The 22,495-nt window shown below is 39.9% G+C and overlaps 2 protein-coding genes across 8 annotated transcripts in view; both read left to right on the top strand.

Moving 5' to 3' along the window:
* Positions 1–18,733, top strand: part of si:dkey-220o5.5 (actin filament-associated protein 1-like 2) — a 30,201-nt gene extending 11,468 nt beyond the window's left edge. For 2 of the 5 annotated variants that reach the window (XM_058390597.1, XM_058390602.1), the window contains 13 exons: positions 1,727–1,854; positions 8,414–8,516; positions 9,280–9,491; positions 9,593–9,769; positions 9,865–9,957; positions 10,051–10,147; positions 13,910–14,121; positions 14,230–14,333; positions 14,419–14,539; positions 14,907–14,988; positions 17,024–17,193; positions 17,894–18,004; positions 18,107–18,733. In XM_058390597.1, coding sequence (XP_058246580.1) covers positions 1,727–1,854; positions 8,414–8,516; positions 9,280–9,491; positions 9,593–9,769; positions 9,865–9,957; positions 10,051–10,147; positions 13,910–14,121; positions 14,230–14,333; positions 14,419–14,539; positions 14,907–14,988; positions 17,024–17,193; positions 17,894–18,004; positions 18,107–18,133 — 1,637 coding nt within the window. In that variant the 3' untranslated portion in view covers positions 18,134–18,733. The remainder of the gene's footprint in view (positions 1–1,726; positions 1,855–8,413; positions 8,517–9,279; positions 9,492–9,592; positions 9,770–9,864; positions 9,958–10,050; positions 10,148–13,909; positions 14,122–14,229; positions 14,334–14,418; positions 14,540–14,906; positions 14,989–17,023; positions 17,194–17,893; positions 18,005–18,106) is intronic. The other 3 variants (XM_058390601.1, XM_058390600.1, XM_058390598.1) reach the window with 3 other exon arrangements.
* Positions 18,734–21,059: 2,326 nt separating this feature from the next.
* Positions 21,060–22,495, top strand: part of si:ch73-138n13.1 (titin homolog) — a 64,563-nt gene continuing 63,127 nt past the window's right edge. For 2 of the 3 annotated variants that reach the window (XM_058390099.1, XM_058390097.1), the window contains exon 1: positions 21,060–21,238. The gene's annotated coding sequence lies outside the window, so the exon portion shown is untranslated. Of the gene's footprint in view, positions 21,239–21,452; positions 21,665–22,495 lie in introns of those variants that run through there. The other variant, XM_058390096.1, reaches the window with a different exon arrangement.

The following is a 22,495-nucleotide window of genomic DNA, read 5'->3' as shown; positions in this document are numbered from 1 at the left end:
CTATTTTATTGGAACACCAAACGTAATTCAGTGTTTTTAAATTATTTTTATTCGTTCAAACAAACAAACAAGTAAAAAGAAAGCTGAAGAAATTTTGTAAGTTCTCATGTCTTGTCCAAAAAACATGGAGAGAGATTCACACTCACTACATCATATATTCCACATCTTCATCATCATCATCATCTTCATCATCAGATTATTTAAAAAGACATTTTTATTCTTGTTTTTTTTTTCTAATTTATAAAACAATACCAGAGAAATAGAATTCCTCCTGCTGCAAAACGTGGCTTTTAATAGAGTCACCACACTGACGCTGTCTGTAGTGAGAGTGTGTGTGTGTGTGTGTGTGTCATGTAGAGGTCATGTAGGGGTCATGCAGGACACATCCAACACTCTAGCTATCCCAAGATCGCACCGCAGCCTGGCTGTAAAAATTCCTCCTCTGTTGTAAAAACCCCGGCTCTTCATGGCTGTCTCTCCTCCAGCTGTCTGAGTTTCAGACGCTCAGATCTAATGCAGCTTCCGGAACATTCTCAGCCTTAAAGATGACTTTATTAATAGATTATAAAGTGTATAAAGTTTTTAACGTGTAAAGAAAGTTAGAGGAGAAAATATTGTCCTTCTTTCGCTGTAGATCAGTAAACTGTTTACTAATATTCTGTTAGTATTTTGCTAACATTTTACACCACTGAGCTTAGTGTGTCGGCCATTTTGAAAAATTCATCCCGTAGTGGTCTTGCAGTGCTAACGTTGTTTTGTTGCTAACATTTTCTTTATGATGCCTCATACCTCACTGAGCTGAACTAATATCACAATCCAAAATGGCCACCATTAGCTAACATTATTAGCTTACTGTGTCGGCCATTTTGAAAAATTTATTGAAAAAATTTTTAAAATGTAAAAAAAAAGCCTTGTTGGCTCCGCTTGATCTTTCGGGTCAAAAAGCTCTTGTAGAATTTTATTTTTGATGTAATTACAGAGTGACTACACAAAGCCAGAGGATGCTGCTGATAGGTTTAGACACAAGTTTGTTTTTAATCATTTTTTTTACCGCAGAAATTAGCACAGGACTGCTGCCTGGGTTTGATTTCTCTAATCTGAAAGCCTGTACATGATTTGTGACAGAGCTGAAATCAGATTCTGGCTTCTCCTCAAACCCCGAGTCTAATACCAGGGATTTTAGAGGCAGTGTGTGAGTCAGAGTCGGCTTCCTGAAAAAACTCTCGATGTAGCAGAAGACATTCAGTCATTCCTGAGGCATGTCATTCGCATCCGAGTGCCAAATAAAAGCAATTGAATTGGGATTTGGCGAGTGGACTCCGTACGAGAGGAGAAGAGCGTGACTCACAATCGCCAAACATGGACACCGTGCACGTGTTCCACATCTCCACACAATGACTTCAGCCAAACGTGAACGCTGTGGGGGTTTAATAAAGATCAGTGGAGGAGTGGAAGATTCGACCATTTCTGTACACAAACCTACAATAAACGTACGAGTAAACTGTTGTCCTGTGGGTAACCTTCACCTCATGACCATCTAAACAGGGGTGGGGTTCAATTAGAGATGGTGGGTTTGATGATTATACACAGCCTTTACTCTGGATGTGGGAAAAAACAAACATAATTAGGCTAGCTAGATAAATGTCTGTGGGAAAACATTCTAAAACCTGACAGCACGTCAGGAAGCTAGCTTTCTAACCAACTTACTAATGTGTGTGTGTTTCAGTAGTGGAGGACGCAGAGTACATGATCATGAACTGTCCCTCTGGAGGCCCAGCTAATGACCTGAGGAGAAACTCGGCTACTGATCCGGTTTCAGCTGGAAATCCTCATCTCGAGTGGCTTCGCTGCCCGGTGAGTCACATCACCGCAACTTTATTACCTTCATCAGCAGAACAATAGTTTTAGCTAACATTTTTAGCATATTTAGCTAACATTTACTAACTAGCTAACTGCAGAAGAATTTAGAATTTAAGAATTTATACAAATCTACTCTTAGCTGAAGTTCTGTGTAACTTTCTGTGAAATTTTTCAAATCTAACAGCGGTAATACAGAGCTAAGAGACATGCTAGCTATCAGTAAAGTTTGAAGCTAACATTAGTTTTCTAGCTACCTAGCACACAAGGTCATTTTCTCGACAAAGTCTAAAAGAACAAAACAATGAATAAAATGCTCGTTATTAAGAACACTTCTAGTCATTAACATTATTCACCTAGCTACATAGCGAGCCTACAAGCTAGCTTTACTGTCTGATCAATATAAAGAACCCACAGACATGCTAATCATCAGGAACGTTTCTGTTGAACTCTGAAGAAACATCAACATACACAATATAGCTAACAGTCTTAAAAACATGATAGTGATCGAGTTAATTGTAGCTTTTTAACAAATATATAACAACAAATATACAATTAATTAAGAAAATGTATAGCTAACACTAGCTTAACTAACTAGCCTTACTAGATATGCAATGTTTATTTTCTTTGCACAAATTAATTTATCTTGGGCTCAAAATTCTGCTTAATTTTTATTGTAAAACTTTGCCTTTAGGCATAGTAACTAACCTCAACTAGCTAGCTAGGTGTGCATTTAGCTAGCAGATGCATTTCCCTCTATTATAAAATACAAATAAATATCATCCACTGATGTCCAAAATGTTATTAAATAATCTGGAAAATGAACTTATATGAACTATAAAATGGAAACTTGACAGCTGATTGTCTGTAAAATTAGCTTGGATATTCAGGGAAGCTCGCTGCACTAGCACACTTAGCTTCTAAACCCTGATCTAGCGTGTTTTAGGTCTTAGGGAATGAAAGATTTTGTCATAAGAGGATTTTTAGAGGCTCTGTGCCAGGCCCTGTATCACAGCACAACGTTCATATGCTAAACCTTTCCAGAAACGTGCTGCGGCTAATCCGAGGCGTTCTTCAGTCCCTCAGAAATCTCAGAAATGTGTTTTTGTGGAATTTGGCTGAATCGGTGCGTTATTGTGTCACCGTTGGGATTCGGCTCAACAATAATCACCTTTATCACGGAACATTCCACACTCTGTCTACGCTCTCATTCAGAGAGGAACACCAGAACAGGAACACGCCTCACAGGAAGAGAACCTTCAGATGGAGCCTGTTTACTTTAAACACTTTTAACCCCTGAACCACTTACAGGTCTTTAATTAACCAGCTTCCGTTTGGCCTCAGTCACAGTGAAGGAGGTGTGGCCTCAGTGCATCAGTCACAGTGAAGGAGGTGTGGCCTGAGTGTGTCAGTTACAGTGAAGGAGGTGTGGCCTGAGTGTGTCAGTCACAATGAAGGAGGTGTGGCCTCAGTGCGTCAGTCACAGTGAAGGAGGTGTGGCCTGAGTGTGTCAGTTACAGTGAAGGAGGTGTGGCCTGAGTGTGTCAGTCACAATGAAGGAGGTGTGGCCTCAGTGCGTCAGTCACAGTGAAGGAGGTGTGGACTTAGTCTGTCACTCACAGGAGGAGGTGTGGCCTCAGTGTGTCACTCACAGGAGGAGGTGTGGCCTCAGTGTGTCACTCACAGGAGGAGGTGTGGCCTCAGTGTGTCAGACTCAGTGAAGCAGGTGCGGCCTCAGTGTGTCAGTCACCGTGAAGGAGGTGTGGCCTCAGTGATATCTCAGAAATTGTATAAAATTACAAAATTACTTCTAGTTTAGTTTTTGTCCTGTTAGTGTTACCTGCATTATAAAAGCTTTGCTATATTCCTGCTATATTTTAATCTGAATGTTAGAGTACATTATAATGCAGGGAACACTAACAGGACAAAAATGAAATCGTTTTAATAAACTACAGATTTATGATGCAAGAAATTTTTTTTGTGCTCCTCTTTTAGCTGGTAATCATGTAAATGAATGTAGCCTGCGAGCTAACTGGCTAACTTGCGGTTCGTATAGGATTAACACACTCAGCTAAGATGCGACAGAGACGCTAGCTTGGTGCATTATGGGTAACACGTATGAGGTAAGACATCGTGTTCGAACGTATTCTATATGTTTTATATGTAGCTATTAATTTTAGGGTTTGGAACGTTTTTGATCAAAGAAACTTTATAGAAAACAAGACAGCGCAGTTATTTGATTGTCTCTTGGTCTTATAAGAGCGCTGAGTGCAGAAGGATGTTGGCGTTTGAGACGCAGCCTGTGTGTATTTTTGGGGACGTTGGTCGTATGTGTGTATTTTAGGAAGCTCTGGTTCTGTAGCGGTAATGACAGGCTGTGTTTTTTGTGTGTGTGTGTGTGTTGTGGGCTTTACTGTATACGGCTCGGACCGGAGCTGTGTTGTGGTCAGCCAATCAGAGGTTAGAAGGCGGCGGATGGGACCGGAGCTGTGTTGTGGTCGGCTGTTTGAAACTTTCCCATCTGCAGTGTGGCCGCCCTGCGGATTCGCTCGCTCGTCTCACCCAAGACTGGGGCTGGAGGTCAGAGGTCAAACCCTGCCCCATAACTGAGGTCTTTCATGTGGCCTACCACAGATAAACAACAGTTAGAGTGTGTGTGTGAGAGTGTGTGAGAGAGTGTGTGAGAGTGTGTGAGCGTGTTTGTGAGAGTGTGTGAGAGTGTGTGTGAGAGTGTGTGAGTGTGTGTGAGAGTGTGTGAGCGTGTTTGTGAGAGTGTGTGTGAGAGTGTGTGAGAGTGTGTGTGAGAGTGTGTGAGTGTGTGAGAGTGTGTGAGCGTGTTTGTGAGAGTATGTGTGAGAGTGTGTGAGAGTGTGTGTGAGAGTGTGTGAGTGTGTGAGAGTGTGTGAGTGTGTGTGAGAGTGTGTTTATGGGAAAGAGGATTGAATAATTCTTACACACGACTAAATTAAATCTCCTTTTATTTTTCTTTACTGCTTTAACGAATAATAATAAGTGTTACATAATAAGTGTATACACTTATAATAATAAGTGTTTACAGATCAGCAGAATTTTAAATCTCACCTCTTCATAAAGTGTAGCTTAAAAATCATATCTTCAGTGAAAATATTAAATTGTGAATATAAACATGTTTAAAAATATTCTTTACAGAAGTTCTGATTTAGATTTAGATCCTTAATATACAAACCAGAGGTGTTAAAAAACCCTGAGATGAACTGGTTACAGCCTTCTCTCCCCACGTCCATCAATGAGCCTTGACCACCCATGACCCTGTCTCCGATTCACCACTGTTCCTTCCTTGGACCACTTTTGATAGATACTGACCACTGCAGACCGGGAACACCCCACAAGAGCTGCAGTTTTGGAGATGCTCTGATCCAGTCGTCTAGCCATCACAATTTGGTCCTTTTGGTCAAACTCGCTCAAATCTTTACACTTGTCCATTTTTCCTGCTTCTAACATCAACTTTGAGGACAAAATGTTCACTTGCTGCCTAATATATCCCACCTACTAACAGGTGCCATGATGAGAAGATACTCAGTCTTATTCACTTCACCTCTCAGTGCTCACAATGTTATGCTCAGTTATGATCAGTGTATATATGATCAGTGGCCATGTGACAGAAATTAAACACTTAGATCAGAATTCATGCATCTTTTTAATTAACCATAGGATCTCTGTGGTGATAGAGACTATATTCAGTAGAAAGATGGGAAATTGGTGATTTAGTTGACATTCAGGAAGTAAAACTGGAAGGAATGTACAGAAACGGTTTAAACACCGATAAGGGGAGCGAATGTGAGCCGTCCAGACAGACCGATCCGATCTGAGCAAAAACGTGAGCTTAATTGTGGGGAAAAACACACACTTGGTGACACTGAGTGATATGATGAGAGGGAGAATGACCTGTGGAGTGAATCATCAGTAAACACCCTGTTTGGGATCAAGACAAAATCCCCATGGTTTCAGTGATGAAGACACATCAGCGTTTAAACCTCATCAAACCTCTTCACCTCTACTGTATTATGGGAAATATTTAGTTTGTGATCATGTGACAGTTTAAAGAAATGAGGCTAAAAAAACATATTCTAGCTTCTGACTCAAGCTAATGTTTCACTCTACATTGTTTAACGCTGTTACTTCATGTTTAAGGACAACACAGGGACTCAGTGAGAGTGAAAATGAGACCGAATCGACTGGAATATCAACATTTACCTCAAATATGTTTATTCTGTATAAGTAAAAACTCAATATAATTACGTTTAGCGTTGACCGCTAACAGACATTTCATGGGTTTTGCCATTCTGTCTAAACATGTGTCAGGATTTTTGAACGTCTCTAGAGTAAACCATGACTGGAATCTTCTTGTAAATATATTAACCATGATCTCATTTCCGGGACCATTTCCACCTGGCGTCACGAAGGACACGCCCACCATTAGGTAGAACCGATTAATCTCGAAGCACAGAAGTTTCTAGAACTTTCTCTCTCACTTGAACGTATTCTTTTGGCTTTTTGATTGTTTATCACGTAAAAAAATTAAAGTGTTTGTGTGATTCTTGTGTTTTGTTATTGAGGTTCTAAGAAAAAATGAAGGTTCTTTAGCTTAGCATGTGGAGTTCTTCACTGTTTTCTGTAATTTGCGGGAGTGGACTGAGTTTCCACGGCTTCAGCAATGTTTGAGAAATGTTGAGGATGTGAAGAGGAGGGACTTTATCTGAGACAGGAAGTGCTGTGTTTATCCACGAGGCCCATCTTAAAGGCTGAGGGGTGCGATCCTATTGGCTGAGAGGAGAGGAAGTGGACATTTTGCATGGGCAATTATGTCTGTCTACGTGATGGGGGGGTAGAGAGGCACTTGTGATGGAGTGATAAAGTGATGGAGTGATAGACCCCCACTCCGGGGGGAGAGGAAGTCAGATGGCGCGAGTCGGACCTCCAGAGACGATGAGGTCAGTGCCAGAGTCGTGCCAACATCCAAGTGGGTGGATAGACTCGGACTTCTAAATTGTCTTTCCCTCTTTGTGCTCTGAGCTTTCATCCATCTTTCTGTCCTCCTGTCCTCCAGCGTCTCTCCTTCCTGTTTCGTTTTTTTTCATATGGGACACAAACGGACATGGTTCTTTGATGTCTTCACCACAGATCTGTATCTGAGGAGCTCAGCGTACCGTACACGCAGTCCTCCTCCCTAAACGCCAAGAATGAAAATATGTAGGAGATAAAAAACGAAGGAATAAACACGTAGCTCATGTGAAAATGTTGCATCATAAAATCACCATCACCAGAAAACCTCTCAGCTCCAACTCCAGGGAAACTGAGGGAACTGATCTGAAGACATAAACAAGTTACGTAGTGTTTCTAGACAACTCCGAGAAGACCAGACTGCTCTGAATACGTGCTGGACGCAGCACAAGCTCACATTTCACTTCTCCAGCCTTTTTTATTCCTTCTTTTTTATTACCCCTAAACCCTGTCACTCGTATGGTTGGCGTCGTGGTCCACTTTACATCACATGTGTGAAGAGACACTCCACAGACCTCGACTTTACACACACTTTGTAAGATTACGGAATCAGTTCTTACTTCCCAGGTTAAAATCATCTACGTAACATCGTGGTTTAATGAAGACGGCTGATCAGAAACGAAGCGTCTGATGGTCAGGGTTTTAAAGCGGAGGCTGTTTAAGAAATGATCCAGAGACTGATACAGGTTTGAAGAGCTGCTTCTGAAAAGATGTTGATGTTGGTCCATTGTGAGTGATGAAGCAGGATCTCTCAACAGCCAGCAGCGTATCTGTTGGGTTTTTTAGAGAAAACAGTGTATGTTGTTGAAGCTGTGTGTGTTTCTGTGAGCTCTGGTGGTCTCTGGTGGTCTGGTCCTTTCCAAGCGGAACCTTCTTCTCTCTAACATGAGGTTCTTCCTAAAAGATTTAGTGTAAAACTGAATTCCAGCACATGCTGACATCCTCGTGTAGATAAAAAGAACAGACCTTGAGGTAGACATGCCGTCTGGAGTGCTGGCCTCCAGAAGGTCAGCAGGTTCGCCGTGGATACGGTGACCTTGAAGGGACTTGATTAACGGCCAGCAGCTGTTTTTACCATCGGTCTCGCGTACAGTCAGAAGGAAGTTTTTGTTTTTTTCTCTCTCTCAGTTTAATCATTGCTGATTTCTGCTAGTTATCTATCAGTTAAGAAGGGCAAAGGCTGAGATGTACTTCCTCTAGCGTGTTCTGTACACAGCAGCTAACAGATGTAATGGAAATGGTCAGTGCTGTCCATCCTCTTCCCCAGAGAGCAGAGCAATTACGCTTTGAACTCGTGATCTTCCGTCGATACGCCACGGCCTTAAACAGATGAGCTGCTTGGAATCTCCAAAGGGATGTTTTTTTTGTCCAGCTTGTTGTTCTGCGTGTTTATGGTGTTTAGTTGTGTGACTCATCCCGGATTAGTGAGATCCACTTTATCCTATAAATCTTTTCAGGTTGACTTTATAAATAAACTAGAATTAAAAGGCATTCATTCTTGTGTGTGTTTCCTCAGTCTCTGGCTCCTGTGGTTCCTTCACAGCCTCCATACAGGTTGGAGGAAGATGAGGACTGTTACGAGGAGGCGGAGCCTTTTATTCCAGCCAATCAGTCTACAGGTCAGTCCGGATCCGAACAAACAGTGACGAGCTTCAGGCAGTCTATACATAAATTCAGTACATCAGACCCGTAAAAGACATGCTGAATGATAAACAGATTCACGAATAGTTAATAACAAAAAAACTTGTGTAATATAATTTATTCATCATTTATTCATAGCTCTATTAATACTTAATAAGTACTCAGAAAATGTCAATGTGCTCTGATACTTTATGTACTGAAGTAAGTACTGACTTGTTTACATGTCTCAGTAAGTACAGGTTTATGTACTTGACTGGTTTATGTGTCTCGTCTAGTTAAGTACTGACTCGTTTATGTGTCTCGTCTAGTTAAGTACTGACTCGTTTATGTGTCTCGTCTAGTTAAGTACTGACTCGTTTATGTGTCTCGTCTAGTTAAGTACTGACTCGTTTATGTGTCTCGTCTAGTTAAGTACTGACTCGTTTATGTGTCTCGTCTAGTTAAGTACTGACTCGTTTATGTCTCTCGTCTAGTTAAGTACTGACTCGTTTATGTGTCTCGTCTAGTTAAGTACTGACTTGTTTATGTGTCTCGTCTAGTTAACTACTGACTCGTTTATGTGTCTCGTCTAGTTAAGTACTGACTCGTTTATGTGTCTCGTCTAGTTAACTACTGACTCGTTTATGTCTCTCATGTAGTTAAGTACTGACTCGTTTATGTGTCTCGTCTAGTTAACTACTGACTCGTTTATGTGTCTCGTCTAGTTAAGTACTGACTCATTCATGTGACGCGTCTCCTCAGATAAACTGGACTCTGAGAGCAGTCATTACGAGTCGTACGGTGAGGAAGACGATGATGTCCCTGTGGACCGAGCTCACTATATCCAGTGTGGCTCGTCTCAGCCCTGCCTGCGTCCTGTCCCCGAGTCTCGGCTCTGTGAGTACCTGTGGAGGAAGAAGTGGCTCGGTCAGTGGACACGTCAGCTCTTCATCATTAAACAAGACTCCTTACTGGTGAGGAGGAAAGACCTACTGAAATATCTCCTCATTACACCTGGAGAAGAGCTCCTGATTCATGAGATGTTACATATAAATATATCTTTTGTCACCTAAAGTGTTTTAAGTGCGCTAAAGACCTCCAGCCTCTGCTGGAGATGAAGCTGGCGGGCTGTCAGGTGGTGTACAAGTCCAAACACAGTAAGAAGATGCAGCATGAGCTGAAGGTGGTGGGCGGATCCGACACGCTCATCCTGGGCTTCCAGAGCTGCAGCCAGGCCGAGGAATGGAGGAAGGTCTGATCCTGCGTACATACAGCTACGTCTCAGGTGTCTCATATACCTGTGTTATTTATGATGTGTGTGTGTGTGTGTGTGTTTCCTGTCTTCAGACCATTGAAGAGCTCAGCGGCTCTTTATACTGCGAGCCAGAATCCACGTGTTCCTCGTCTATTCTGAAGAGTGAAAGACTGGATTCTTGCAGGGTAATCATCATCATCATCATCATCATTATCATCATCATCATCATCATCTTATGGTTTTTCTTAACTGTGTCTTCTGTCCCTCTCTGTCTGTAGTCAAGCTCAGTCCTCCACACTGATTCGGATGAGGAGATCCTCTCTGCTCCTTCTTCTGCTCTGAGCAGCACTGAGATCAGCAGCTATAAAGACAGAGGTTCGATTATTTATAAATTTCTCCAGCTGTTCAGAACATTAGGGTTGATGCTACATGAGAACTGAGAGTAATCCCACTCTCAGTGTTTATAATGATTTATAATCCCACTCTCAGTGTTTATAATGATTTATAATCCCACTCTCAGTGTTTATAATGATTTATAATCCCACTCTCAGTGTTTATAATGATTTATAATCCCACTCTCAGTGTTTATAATGATTTATAATCCCACTCTCAGTGTTTATAATGATTTATAATCCCACTCTCAGTGTTTATAATGATTTATAATCCCACTCTCAGTGTTTATAATGATTTATAATCCCACTCTCTGGTGTTTATAATGATTTATAATCCCACTCTCAGTGTTTATAATGATTTATAATCCCACTCTCAGTGTTTATAATGATTTATAATCCCACTCTCAGTGTTTATAATGATTTATAATCCCACTCTCTGTGTTTATAATGATTTATAATCCCACTCTCAGTGTTTATAATGATTTATAATCCCACTCTCTGTGTTTATAATGATTTATAATCCCACTCTCAGTGTTTATAATGATTTATAATCCCACTCTCTGTGTTTATAATGATTTATAATCCCACTCTCTGGTGTTTATAATGATTTATAATCCCACTCTCAGTGTTTATAATGATTTATAATCCCACTCTCTGGTGTTTATAATGATTTATAATCCCACTCTCAGTGTTTATAATGATTTATAATCCCACTCTCAGTGTTTATAATGATTTATAATCCCACTCTCAGTGTTTATAATGATTTATAATCCCACTCTCAGTGTTTATAATGATTTATAATCCCACTCTCAGTGTTTATAATGATTTATAATCCCACTCTCAGTGTTTATAATGATTTATAATCCCACTCTCAGTGTTTATAATGATTTATAATCCCACTCTCAGTGTTTATAATGATTTATAATCCCACTCTCAGTGTTTATAATGATTTATAATCCCACTCTCTGTGTTTATAATGATTTATAATCCCACTCTCAGTGTTTATAATGATTTATAATCCCACTCTCTGTGTTTATAATGATTTATAATCCCACTCTCTGGTGTTTATAATGATTTATAATCCCACTCTCAGTGTTTATAATGATTTATAATCCCACTCTCTGGTGTTTATAATGATTTATAATCCCACTCTCAGTGTTTATAATGATTTATAATCCCACTCTCAGTGTTTATAATGATTTATAATCCCACTCTCAGTGTTTATAATGATTTATAATCCCACTCTCAGTGTTTATAATGATTTATAATCCCACTCTCAGTGTTTATAATGATTTATAATCCCACTCTCAGTGTTTATAATGATTTATAATTTCACTCTCAGTGTTTATAATGATTCATAATCCCACTCTCAGTGTTTATAATGATTTATAATCCCACTCTCAGTGTTTATAATGATTTATAATCCCACTCTCAGTGTTTATAATGATTTATAATCCCACTCTCTGTGTTTATAATGATTTATAATCCCACTCTCTGTGTTTATAATGATTTATAATCCCACTCTCAGTGTTTATAATGATTTATAATCCCACTCTCTGTGTTTATAATGATTTATAATCCCACTCTCAGTGTTTATAATGATTTATAATCCCACTCTCTGTGTTTATAATGATTTATAATCCCACTCTCTGGTGTTTATAATGATTTATAATCCCACTCTCAGTGTTTATAATGATTTATAATCCCACTCTCAGTGTTTATAATGATTTATAATCCCACTCTCTGGTGTTTATAATGATTTATAATCCCACTCTCAGTGTTTATAATGATTTATAATCCCACTCTCTGGTGTTTATAATGATTTATAATCCCACTCTCAGTGTTTATAATGATTTATAATCCCACTCTCTGGTGTTTATAATGATTTATAATCCCACTCTCTGTGTTTATAATGATTTATAATCCCACTCTCTGTGTTTATAATGATTTATAATCCCACTCTCAGTGTTTATAATGATTTATAATCCCACTCTCAGTGTTTATAATGATTTATAATCCCACTCTCAGTGTTTATAATGATTTATAATCCCACTCTCAGTGTTTATAATGATTTATAATCCCACTCTCAGTGTTTATAATGATTTATAATCCCACTCTCTGTGTTCATAATGATTTATAATCCCACTCTCTGTGTTTATAATGATTTATAATCCCACTCTCAGTGTTTATAATGATTTATAATCCCACTCTCTGTGTTTATAATGATTTATAATCCCACTCTCAGTGTTTATAATGATTTATAATCCCACTCTCAGTGTTTATAATGATTTATAATCCCACTCTCAGTGTTTATAATGATTTATAATCCCACTCTCAGTGTTTATAATGATTTATAATCCCACTCTCAGTGTTTATAATGATTTATAATCCCACTCTCTGGTGTTTATAATGATTTATAATCCCACTCTCTGTGTTTATAATGATTTATAATCCCACTCTCTGTGTTTATAATGATTTATAATCCCACTCTCAGTGTTTATAATGATTTATAATCCCACTCTCAGTGTTTATAATGATTTATAATCCCACTCTCAGTGTTTATAATGATTTATAATCCCACTCTCAGTGTTTATAATGATTTATAATCCCACTCTCAGTGTTTATAATGATTTATAATCCCACTCTCTGTGTTCATAATGATTTATAATCCCACTCTCTGTGTTTATAATGATTTATAATCCCACTCTCAGTGTTTATAATGATTTATAATCCCACTCTCTGTGTTTATAATGATTTATAATCCCACTCTCAGTGTTTATAATGATTTATAATCCCACTCTCAGTGTTTATAATGATTTATAATCCCACTCTCAGTGTTTATAATGATTTATAATCCCACTCTCAGTGTTTATAATGATTTATAATCCCACTCTCTGTGTTCATAATGATTTATAATCCCACTCTCTGTGTTTATAATGATTTATAATCCCACTCTCAGTGTTTATAATGATTTATAATCCCACTCTGTGTTTATAATGATTTATAATCCCACTCTCAGTGTTTATAATGATTTATAATCCCACTCTCAGTGTTTATAATGATTTATAATCCCACTCTCTGTGTTTATAATGATTTATAATCCCACTCTCAGTGTTTATAATGATTTATAATCCCACTCTCAGTGTTTATAATGATTTATAATCCCACTCTCTGTGTTTATAATGATTTATAATCCCACTCTCAGTGTTTATAATGATTTATAATCCCACTCTCAGTGTTTATAATGATTTATAATCCCACTCTCTGTGTTTATAATGATTTATAATCCCACTCTCAGTGTTTATAATGATTTATAATCCCACTCTCTGTGTTTATAATGATTTATAATCCCACTCTCAGTGTTTATAATGATTTATAATCCCACTCTCAGTGTTTATAATGATTTATAATCCCACTCTCAGTGTTTATAATGATTTATAATCCCACTCTCTGTGTTTGTAATGATTTATAATCCCACTCTCTGTGTTTATAATGATTTATAATCCCACTCTCAGTGTTTATAATGATTTATAATCCCACTCTCTGTGTTTATAATGATTTATAATCCCACTGGTGTTACCCAGATGAGGATGAAGTTCCCTTTTCAGTCTGGATTCTCTAAAGGTTTCTTCTCATGTCGTCTCAGGGAGTTTTTCCTTGCCTGTAGTATCTCTGGCTTGCTTGTTAGGGATAAATGGAATTGAACTGAATAAAATCTCTCTCTCTCTCTGCCCCCCCTCTGTAGCGGGGTATCTGAATGTGTTGATGAACTATCAGTGGCAGACTCTGTGGTGTCGAGTGGATGCCGGAGTCCTGAATCTGTTCAGTGATGAAAGCAGTGAAGTGACGCCACAGTACACAGTGCAGCTCAGAGGGAGCGAGATCCGCCCCGATACACACACACACACACACCGCATTACTATACTCCAGCACGGAGACCAGGTGGCTGTCTTGGAGGTACACACACACACACATGCAGATCCAGCAAGAATTCATATAATACATGTATGTTTATGCTGTAGAGGGTGAATAACATTGTGTGTGTGTGTGTGTGTGTGTGTTTAGGCCAGCTGTCCTGATGATAAAGAGCACTGGGTCCAGCTCCTGCGGGATGGGAGCTCTGCTGATGTTGTATCTCCAAATCAACGCAACAGTCATGAGTCACTGAGGTATACTCACACACACACACACTCACACACACACACACTTTTCCAAATGTTTTTATTCCATCTCACTGTTTCCTCTTCTCCTCAGCGGTCTGAAGACTCGGACTCTCCCCAACGCTAACACGTACATGGACGACCCCTTTCAGCAGCTCTGTGGTTCAGTCCGCGGATCCCCAATCTACTGCAACACCGCCTCACTGGAGCGCATGGTACAGTCCAAAAAGGGGGGGGTGCTTGTGGTTGAAGTGAATCCTAGTCACTTAGAATTCATTTAATTTAAATTACTATGAAGTTTGTGTCTTTAGTGTTGCACTGTAGCTATGTCCAAGCAGTGGACACTGATAGCCTCCAGTTTAGCTTGTCTTCGGGGTGGGACAGTGTTTACACATCAAACATTTAAAAACATCAGGAAGTAAATATATAGAAATATATAAAGGTCCGGTTTGTGATGTAAAGTAAGCGGAAAATCTGTTTCATTTTCCATTGAGCTGTGGCTTTCAGAAAATCCTCACTGGTCATCATCCTTCTCCTGACACACATGAACACACACACAGATGTTACGTTTTCTTTTCGCAGCTTCACAAATCCCACCCTGGTGGAAACGGAGGATCATCAGACTCTGCAGAATACAGCAACTGCGACATCTTCAGAAGCAACAGTGAGTCCTGAAGTCAAATTCCCATTAAAGGAGAAATTCACTCTCAGAACAAAACAACTACAGATCATTTCCTCACCCCCGGCTCACCTGAGATGTTCACGTCTTTCTTTCTTCAGTCGTAAAGAAATTATGTTTTTTAAGGAAAACATTTCTCCATATAGTGGACTTCACTGGTGACCGCAAGTCTGACTTTCCTGAATGCAGTTTAAATGCAGCTCCACAGAGACACACTGTTCTATGTCTTTTTGTCAGTTTTTTGTTTAACTTTGTAGAACTTTGTGGGTCTGTAGTTGTGTCACTGGGTCTGTAGCTCCGCCTACGTCGCACATGATCTTCCGACGTGATTGGTACGTAGCGCCGTGGATGCTACGTACCCAGAGCTAGCCCTAGACCAACTCGTGGTTAAAAAGTCTACAATTTTTTATTTTTCTAAGAAAATGACCCATGGTTTGGCCAGATAAGAGCCTTCTTCCTGGACTGGGATTGTAATACTTGTAACTGTAAGCAGGAGTGTAGTTTAATGATACTGAGTGACCAGTAGGAGTATAGTCTATAATATTAATTACTAATAGTATTGTATGTGTATTAATTAGTAATAACGTAGTACAATTATATAGTGTGAGTAATTAATAGTATAGAAGAATAATAATCCTACAGAGGGAGAGTGTGTAGTGATGACCAGTGTGTAGTGATGACCAGTGTGTAGTGATGTTCAGTGTGTAGTGATGACCAGTGTGTAGTGATGACCAGTGTGTAGTGATGACCAGTGTGTAGTGATGTTCAGTGTGTAGTGATGACCAGTGTGTAGTGATGACCAGTGTGTAGTGATGTTCAGTGTGTAGTGATGACCAGTGTGTAGTGATGACCAGTGTGTAGTGATGTTCAGTGTGTAGTGATGACCAGTGTGTAGTGATGTTCAGTGTGTAGTGATGACCAGTGTGTAGTGATGACCAGTGTGTAGTGATGTTCAGTGTGTAGTGATGACCAGTGTGTAGTGATGTTCAGTGTGTAGTGATGACCAGTGTGTAGTGATGACCAGTGTGTAGTGATGTCCAGTGTGTAGTGATGTCCAGTGTGTAGTGATGTTCAGTGTGTAGTGATGTTCAGTGTGTAGTGATGTTCAGTGTGTAGTGATGTCCAGTGTGTAGTGATGTCCAGTGTCTTGTGATGACCAGTGTGTAGTGATGACCAGTGTGTAGTGATGTCCAGTGTGTAGTGATGTCCAGTGTCTTGTGATGACCAGTGTGTAGTGATGTTCAGTGTGTAGTGATGACCAGTGTGTAGTGATGTTCAGTGTGTAGTGATGTCCAGTGTCTTGTGATGACCAGTGTGTAGTGATGTCCAGTGTCTTGTGATGACCAGTGTGTAGTGATGACCAGTGTCTTGTGATGACCAGTGTGTAGTGATGACCAGTGTGTAGTAATAGTGTAGAGTGGAGTGAGAGTGTAGTATGTAAGTGTAAGCAGTAGTGCTGTAGGATAATGATCTAGAGTAACGAGCAGCTCTACAGTGTGTACTGGTGAGAATAACATGTGCAATGACATAAAACACACACACACACACACACACAATCCCAGAGCTGAAACTAGCCATTAGCTTTTTGTGGTTTTGGTCAGAGGGAATAGATATAATGTGCTGCACGTACACACACACACACACACACACACACACACACACACACACAGATTTATTCATTATTCCAACCCCGACTTTCCAGTCTCTCTGTGAACGGAAACTGGGAGAGGGTGAGAATATCCTCAAAACCAGGAGGAATCTGTGCACTGCATTACCACAACACACACACACACACACAAAGAGAGAGAGTGAGTGAGAGAGAGAGAGAGAGAGAGAGAGAGAGAGAATGTATTTTTCCTGAACACAGTTTGGTATGACTCCGCTCCTCGAAGCCCCGCCTCCAACATTTAAAGATAGAACTGTAGCAGAAAACAAGGGTCATGATGCAGACACGTGTGTGTGTGTGTGCGTGCGTGTGCGTGTGTGTGTGCGTGCGTGCGTGTGTGTGTGTGTGTTTCAGGTAAGAAAGTGTATGAGGTGGAGCGCGGTGTGCAGAAACTGCAGCTCACAGGTAAACGGGTGCAGGTGAGAGCGGGGTCAGAGGTCAACCTCGTCAGCTTGGGGAAGAAACCGGCCAAACGTTCGTCCTTCAGACAGTCACTGCTGCCCTTCTGCTCGGACAGAGCGCAGGTAATGACCCGGGTTTCCATGGCAGTAAGCTGGTTTAAAACGCACAGCGATAAATGGACTAAAAAATCACTGATGTGAGGAAGTTTTATTTTAACAAGGAGACATTTATTAGTGTTTATGGAAGGTGTCAGAGGTGAAGCTGTACACTTTATGGTTTCCATGGTAACGCGGCATGCTGTATTATTCATCTGAGAGGAAACTCGCAGGTCAGAGTGTTTATAGCTGCTGTAACATAAAGGAGAACAGGAAACAACTTTTTTTTTTACAAAGATTAAATTAAAAGGATGATGTAACCTGTGCGAATATAATGATTTATAGAATAAATGATAGTTTTGTGGCGGTAATGTTCCTGACAATTTGTCCAAAATACCTTCAAGCTTTTATTTTAAAGGTGTTATAAAAAATAGTGTGACGTGGTAAAGTTTATTATCAGCACATTACTGTCAGAGATCTGTTTATTATCGATGAATCTTGTACACAAGCTCGAGGTGACCGAAGCTCCTCAGGCAGGAACAGGCGCTGCAGCGCTTCATGATGTTATTGTTGTGATGCAGCGCCATCTGGTGTTACTGTGTGCAACTACAGCCAGAACATCATACTGAATTCTCAGAGTTCGTTTCATTCACACAGTAATCATTATTTATTATAATCTCCCCCCTCCTCTCCCCCCCCCATCTCTCAAACCCCCCCCCCCCCCCAGGGAGGGTTTTTGACTCCACTCTTGAGGAGAACAGCTTCAGCAAAGCTTTCTCTGGGGCGATCTCCGTCCACTCTGTTCATTGAACACGGTCATGTCTTTCACAGGAGGAAGGTTCGCTCAAATGTTGTTTTTTTCTCTACTCACTTAACAAAAACCTTTTTTTCTTTTGCAAACATTTAATAAAATATAATTTTATATATGTTTATTTTTCAGGAGTGGGAGACGAAGGCTTCGGCTTGACCCAGACTCACTCTCTGCATCCTGTACACATTCCTTTCCTCTTATTATTATTATTATTATTATTATTATTATTATTATTACTTGCACTGAGAATAATATTATTCCTCAGCATGTGGATCATGCATATTTTTGTAATTTTATTATTTTTTTTTTTTTACATTTTTTGGGTCTTATTACTTCATAACAGATTTCCTGATCACATTTTCAGCTTCTTTTCCTTCTCACATGTCTGGATTTATTTATCCTAAAATCTCTCTGAGGAATCTCTTAATAATGAGAGACACTGCAGTCTTTAGTCTCTTTAGTGTGTGGAAGTGATTTTAGGGGTCCAAGCACCGGGTGTGAGAATAATTACCTCTTGGTTAACGCTCTCTCTGCAGCTCTGTGGTGATTTTATTCTGCTGCACATATTTTATACAAATCTCTTTTTTTAACGAAGTGCCTTAATGATTCATTTTTTTAATTATCTTTTTTTAAAGATGCATGGAGTCGTGTTCAGTGTCAGTGTAGGATGTTTTTTATTGCTATAATGTAAAATGGATATCTGTGATGATGATGAATCTGTTTATAATATTTGTATAATAAATAAACCAGCGTTTGGATAAAGAACTATTTCTCTTTTCTGTGATTTACGTCTATAATCTCCAGTGGCCGAGAAAAACAAATCAGAAAACACAAGGAGGATTCAGACAGAGTGGAAAAGGTAGATATAGTGTGTGAATGGAATTCTGACCTCTGATTGGACGAGACATGAGTCACTCAGGATCTACAGGAAGTCCAGCAGTATCTGCAGCAGTAGAAAGTGGATTGGTGTGTGTATGAACACAGCTCTGCTCTTATAGCGCTCCTTACATCCTTTAATCTGGAATAGTTTGGTCTTCCCAACATTCCTGGTGTGTTTAGAGACCGCAAACTAATCTTTACTCCATGATACACTATCAGTATCTCCAACATCACACTGACCATATGAACGTCCTTCCTCACAGTAGAGCTGAATGAACTCCAGCCTTTACAGCTATAACAGCTTCAACTCTTCTGGGAAGGCTTTCCACAAGGTTTAGGAGTGTGTTTATGGGAATTTTTGACCATTCCACTAGAAGAGCATTTGTGAGGTCAGGCACTGATGTTGGACGAGAAGGTCTGGCTCACAGTCTCCACTCTAATTCATCCCAAAGGTGTTCTATGGGGTTGAGGTCAGGACTCTGTGCAGGCCAGTCAAGTTCCTCCACACCAAACTCACTCATCCATGTCTTTATGGACCTTGCTTTGGTCACTGGTGTGCAGTCATGTTGGAACAGGAAGGGGTCATCCCCAAACTGTTCCCACAAAGAGCATGAAATTGTCCAAAATGTCTTGGTATGAAGCTGAAGCATTAAGAGTTCCTTTCACTGGAACTAAGGGGCCGGGTCCAACTCATGAAAAACAACACCTGAACTCAATGATCTGGAGGGGTGTCCCAATACTTTTGGCAATATAGTGTATGTTTATGAAACTTATTATTCTTTACATCTCTGTAATTTGGCAGAATCTCTTATCCAGAGTGAGATACAAGAGTGTTTTGAAATCTCTATCTATGAATATATTAACACTGGTTCAATAAGTCACAGACTGAGGATACTATTAGCCCAAACATACAACAATACAACAATACAACATACAACATACAACAATACAACATACAACAATACAACAATACAACATACAACAATACAACATACAACAATACAACAATACAACAATACAACATACAACAATACAACAATACAACAATACAACAATACAACAACTTGTGGGGTGTTCCTGGTCTGCAGTGGTCAGTATCTATCAAAAGTGGTCCAAGGAAGGAACAGTGGTGAACCGGTGACAGGGTCATGGACGGTCAAGGCTCATTGCTGAAGAAGTAAATGCTGGTTCTGATAGAAAGGTGTCAGAATACACAGTGCAGGACAGTGCAGGACGGGTCAGGACAGCAAAATGGGGACCAACACAAAACTTCTTCTGACTTCTAAATGAATTACTAACACAGGACAAAAGGCACAGTAAGAGACAGTGCACCAGGTACATAGGAGTAGGACTAGTGCCAGGTGTTTTAGTAGTAGTGGGAGGAGCATTAGCAGTACTAGTACAGTAATCCCCCGTTTATGGTGGGGGTTACTTTCCAAACTCACCCGCGATAAACGAAAATCCGCGATACACGGACGCCACCCCCATATGCTTTTTTTTCTTGTTTAAGCCGTAAATGACCCTCCCACACTGTTTAAAAACACACAGAAAACATTTGCAAGCATATAGCGAGATGAATTTTGGGTAAGAAATGCAGAAATCTCACATTTATAGTGAGTACTGTATGTATGTATGTTCCTTGCCAGAAGCCTCATAAGGTACACAGCGTTTGGGCGACATAATAGGGCTCACAGAAAAACCGTAAAAATACAGCATACACAGAACAACACCAAACACTCGGGACAGTGACACGAGAAAAACTGGGCTGATGGAGAATTCTGCTTCCCTTTCCCCAACTGCACGCATAGCCAACAGCCAATCACAACCGTGATCAAATGAATGGTGCATTCCGATTGGCCGGACTTGTTCCTCCAGCCGTGCTGTATTTAGATACCGCGGATATACCGGGAAAATCTGCGAAAAAAATGAGTTATGTTCCAAATAAAAATCCGCGATATACCGGGACCGCGATAAATGAACCGCGATATAGAGGGGGATTACTGTATTATATGAAGCCAGAGTTAGGTGTAATATCACACATTGGCCACCAGGAGGCGAAACTCTCCCAGGTAAATCTTGAACCCCGTCTCAGGTAAACACGGCCAAACCAGTGCCCAATCCCTAACATTCACTCACTTCCTACATTCCTGCACTACCTAGGGCACTAGATCCTGACTTCCTCTCGTTATCTACTGAACCATATCTCTAGACTCGGATTGAACTCAAATCCTGTCCTTTCTTCCGGCTTTCCTCTGCGGGTTTGTGTGCGATAGTTTACGGGAAATCATTTAAAAGGTTGATTTGTGTGTCCTGGTGTTGTTTAGGAGTGTGAAGTGAATAAAGCATGATGAAGTGAAGAAGAAAAACCCTGCAGGCTTTAAGGTAAGTGCTGGGGAAGGAACGTTTTCAATTGTAAATGAAGTTCGGTTGCAAAACACACCGACCCGGGCCGCGGTCCAAATGGAAATATAGTGCACTACAAAGGGCGTAGCAACGCTCTTTCATGCACCCTAGGTAGGGCACTTATGTAGGGGGTTAGGGTCAATTTGGAAGAGGGCAATGTTCCCAAAACAGGAAAGGAAATGAGGGAAAGGAAAGGAAGGCTGAGCTGAAACACCACAGGTGGGACGATGCAGCAGGAATATCCGTCTTACTGAACTTTCCCGAGGATTTTTTTAATTTATTTTTTTTTTTAAATCCTAAACTAAATTCCTGTCCCAGTCTGGGATTAGGAAATAACTGGACCTCTGTGGAACTGGATCAGGTTTTTTCCCTTTTAAGAACTAAAACATTAAAGACTTCAGAAAGGCAAGTGAAACATTTCTGCTTTACAAAGTAACCCCCATGTTCCTGCCTTCAGAAACACTGTTTATCTTTATATCCGGAATCAGTAAAACATCCAGGGTTTTAAAAACTAATTTCGATCTTAAAACAGATCTGGTGTGTGTGTGTGTGTGTGTGTGTGTGTGTTAGCGTGTTGTCTAGTGTATGGGTATTTTGTTTTACAAACTTATTGTAAAGATTTAAGATAAAACTGTAAAAATGTTTAATTCTGTTAGTTAATCTTTGCTAAAAACGATGTTCTTGATCGAAATCAGTCAGATATCAGTAACTGAAATAAAGTGAAATAGTCATTTAATGATTCAGGATTCTGGCGCAGATTTTTGGAAAGTCGGGGGGAAAAAGTGCGGAATTTAAACACGACCTCGCTTTTTTAAATATAAATCCAGAAAACAAACAAACAAACAAACAAACAACAATGATCGAAAAATTTACTCAACTGTAATGAGTAAGAGATCGATATTAAACAGCAACATTGCTGCTGTCAACTAATAATAATAATAATAATAATAATAATAATAAGTGTGTGTTGTTAGTGTTTCGTTTCCTGTAACTGGAAATGTTTTTCTCTGGAATATTTGGTTCGGTTTAGTTTCTAACAAAACAAACACCAAGTACCTCAGAGATGTGGTTGTTTGTGCTGTTAGTCTAACTAACTTACTCTAACATCGACTTCTTAACTAGCGAAGCTAACTTGCTCTGTCCTTCTGAGGTAAACTCTGAGGTAAACTCTGAGGTAAACAGCTCTGTGTTTTAAAGATCATCGCTGATCAGGTTTCCTTCAGTTTTATGAAGAAA

This window comes from Hemibagrus wyckioides, linkage group LG05 (genome assembly GCF_019097595.1).
Source record: "Hemibagrus wyckioides isolate EC202008001 linkage group LG05, SWU_Hwy_1.0, whole genome shotgun sequence".
NCBI classification, from domain to species: domain Eukaryota; kingdom Metazoa; phylum Chordata; class Actinopteri; order Siluriformes; family Bagridae; genus Hemibagrus; species Hemibagrus wyckioides.
Note: the sequence above shows the minus strand (reverse complement) of the source record. Positions and strands in the feature narration are given on the sequence as shown.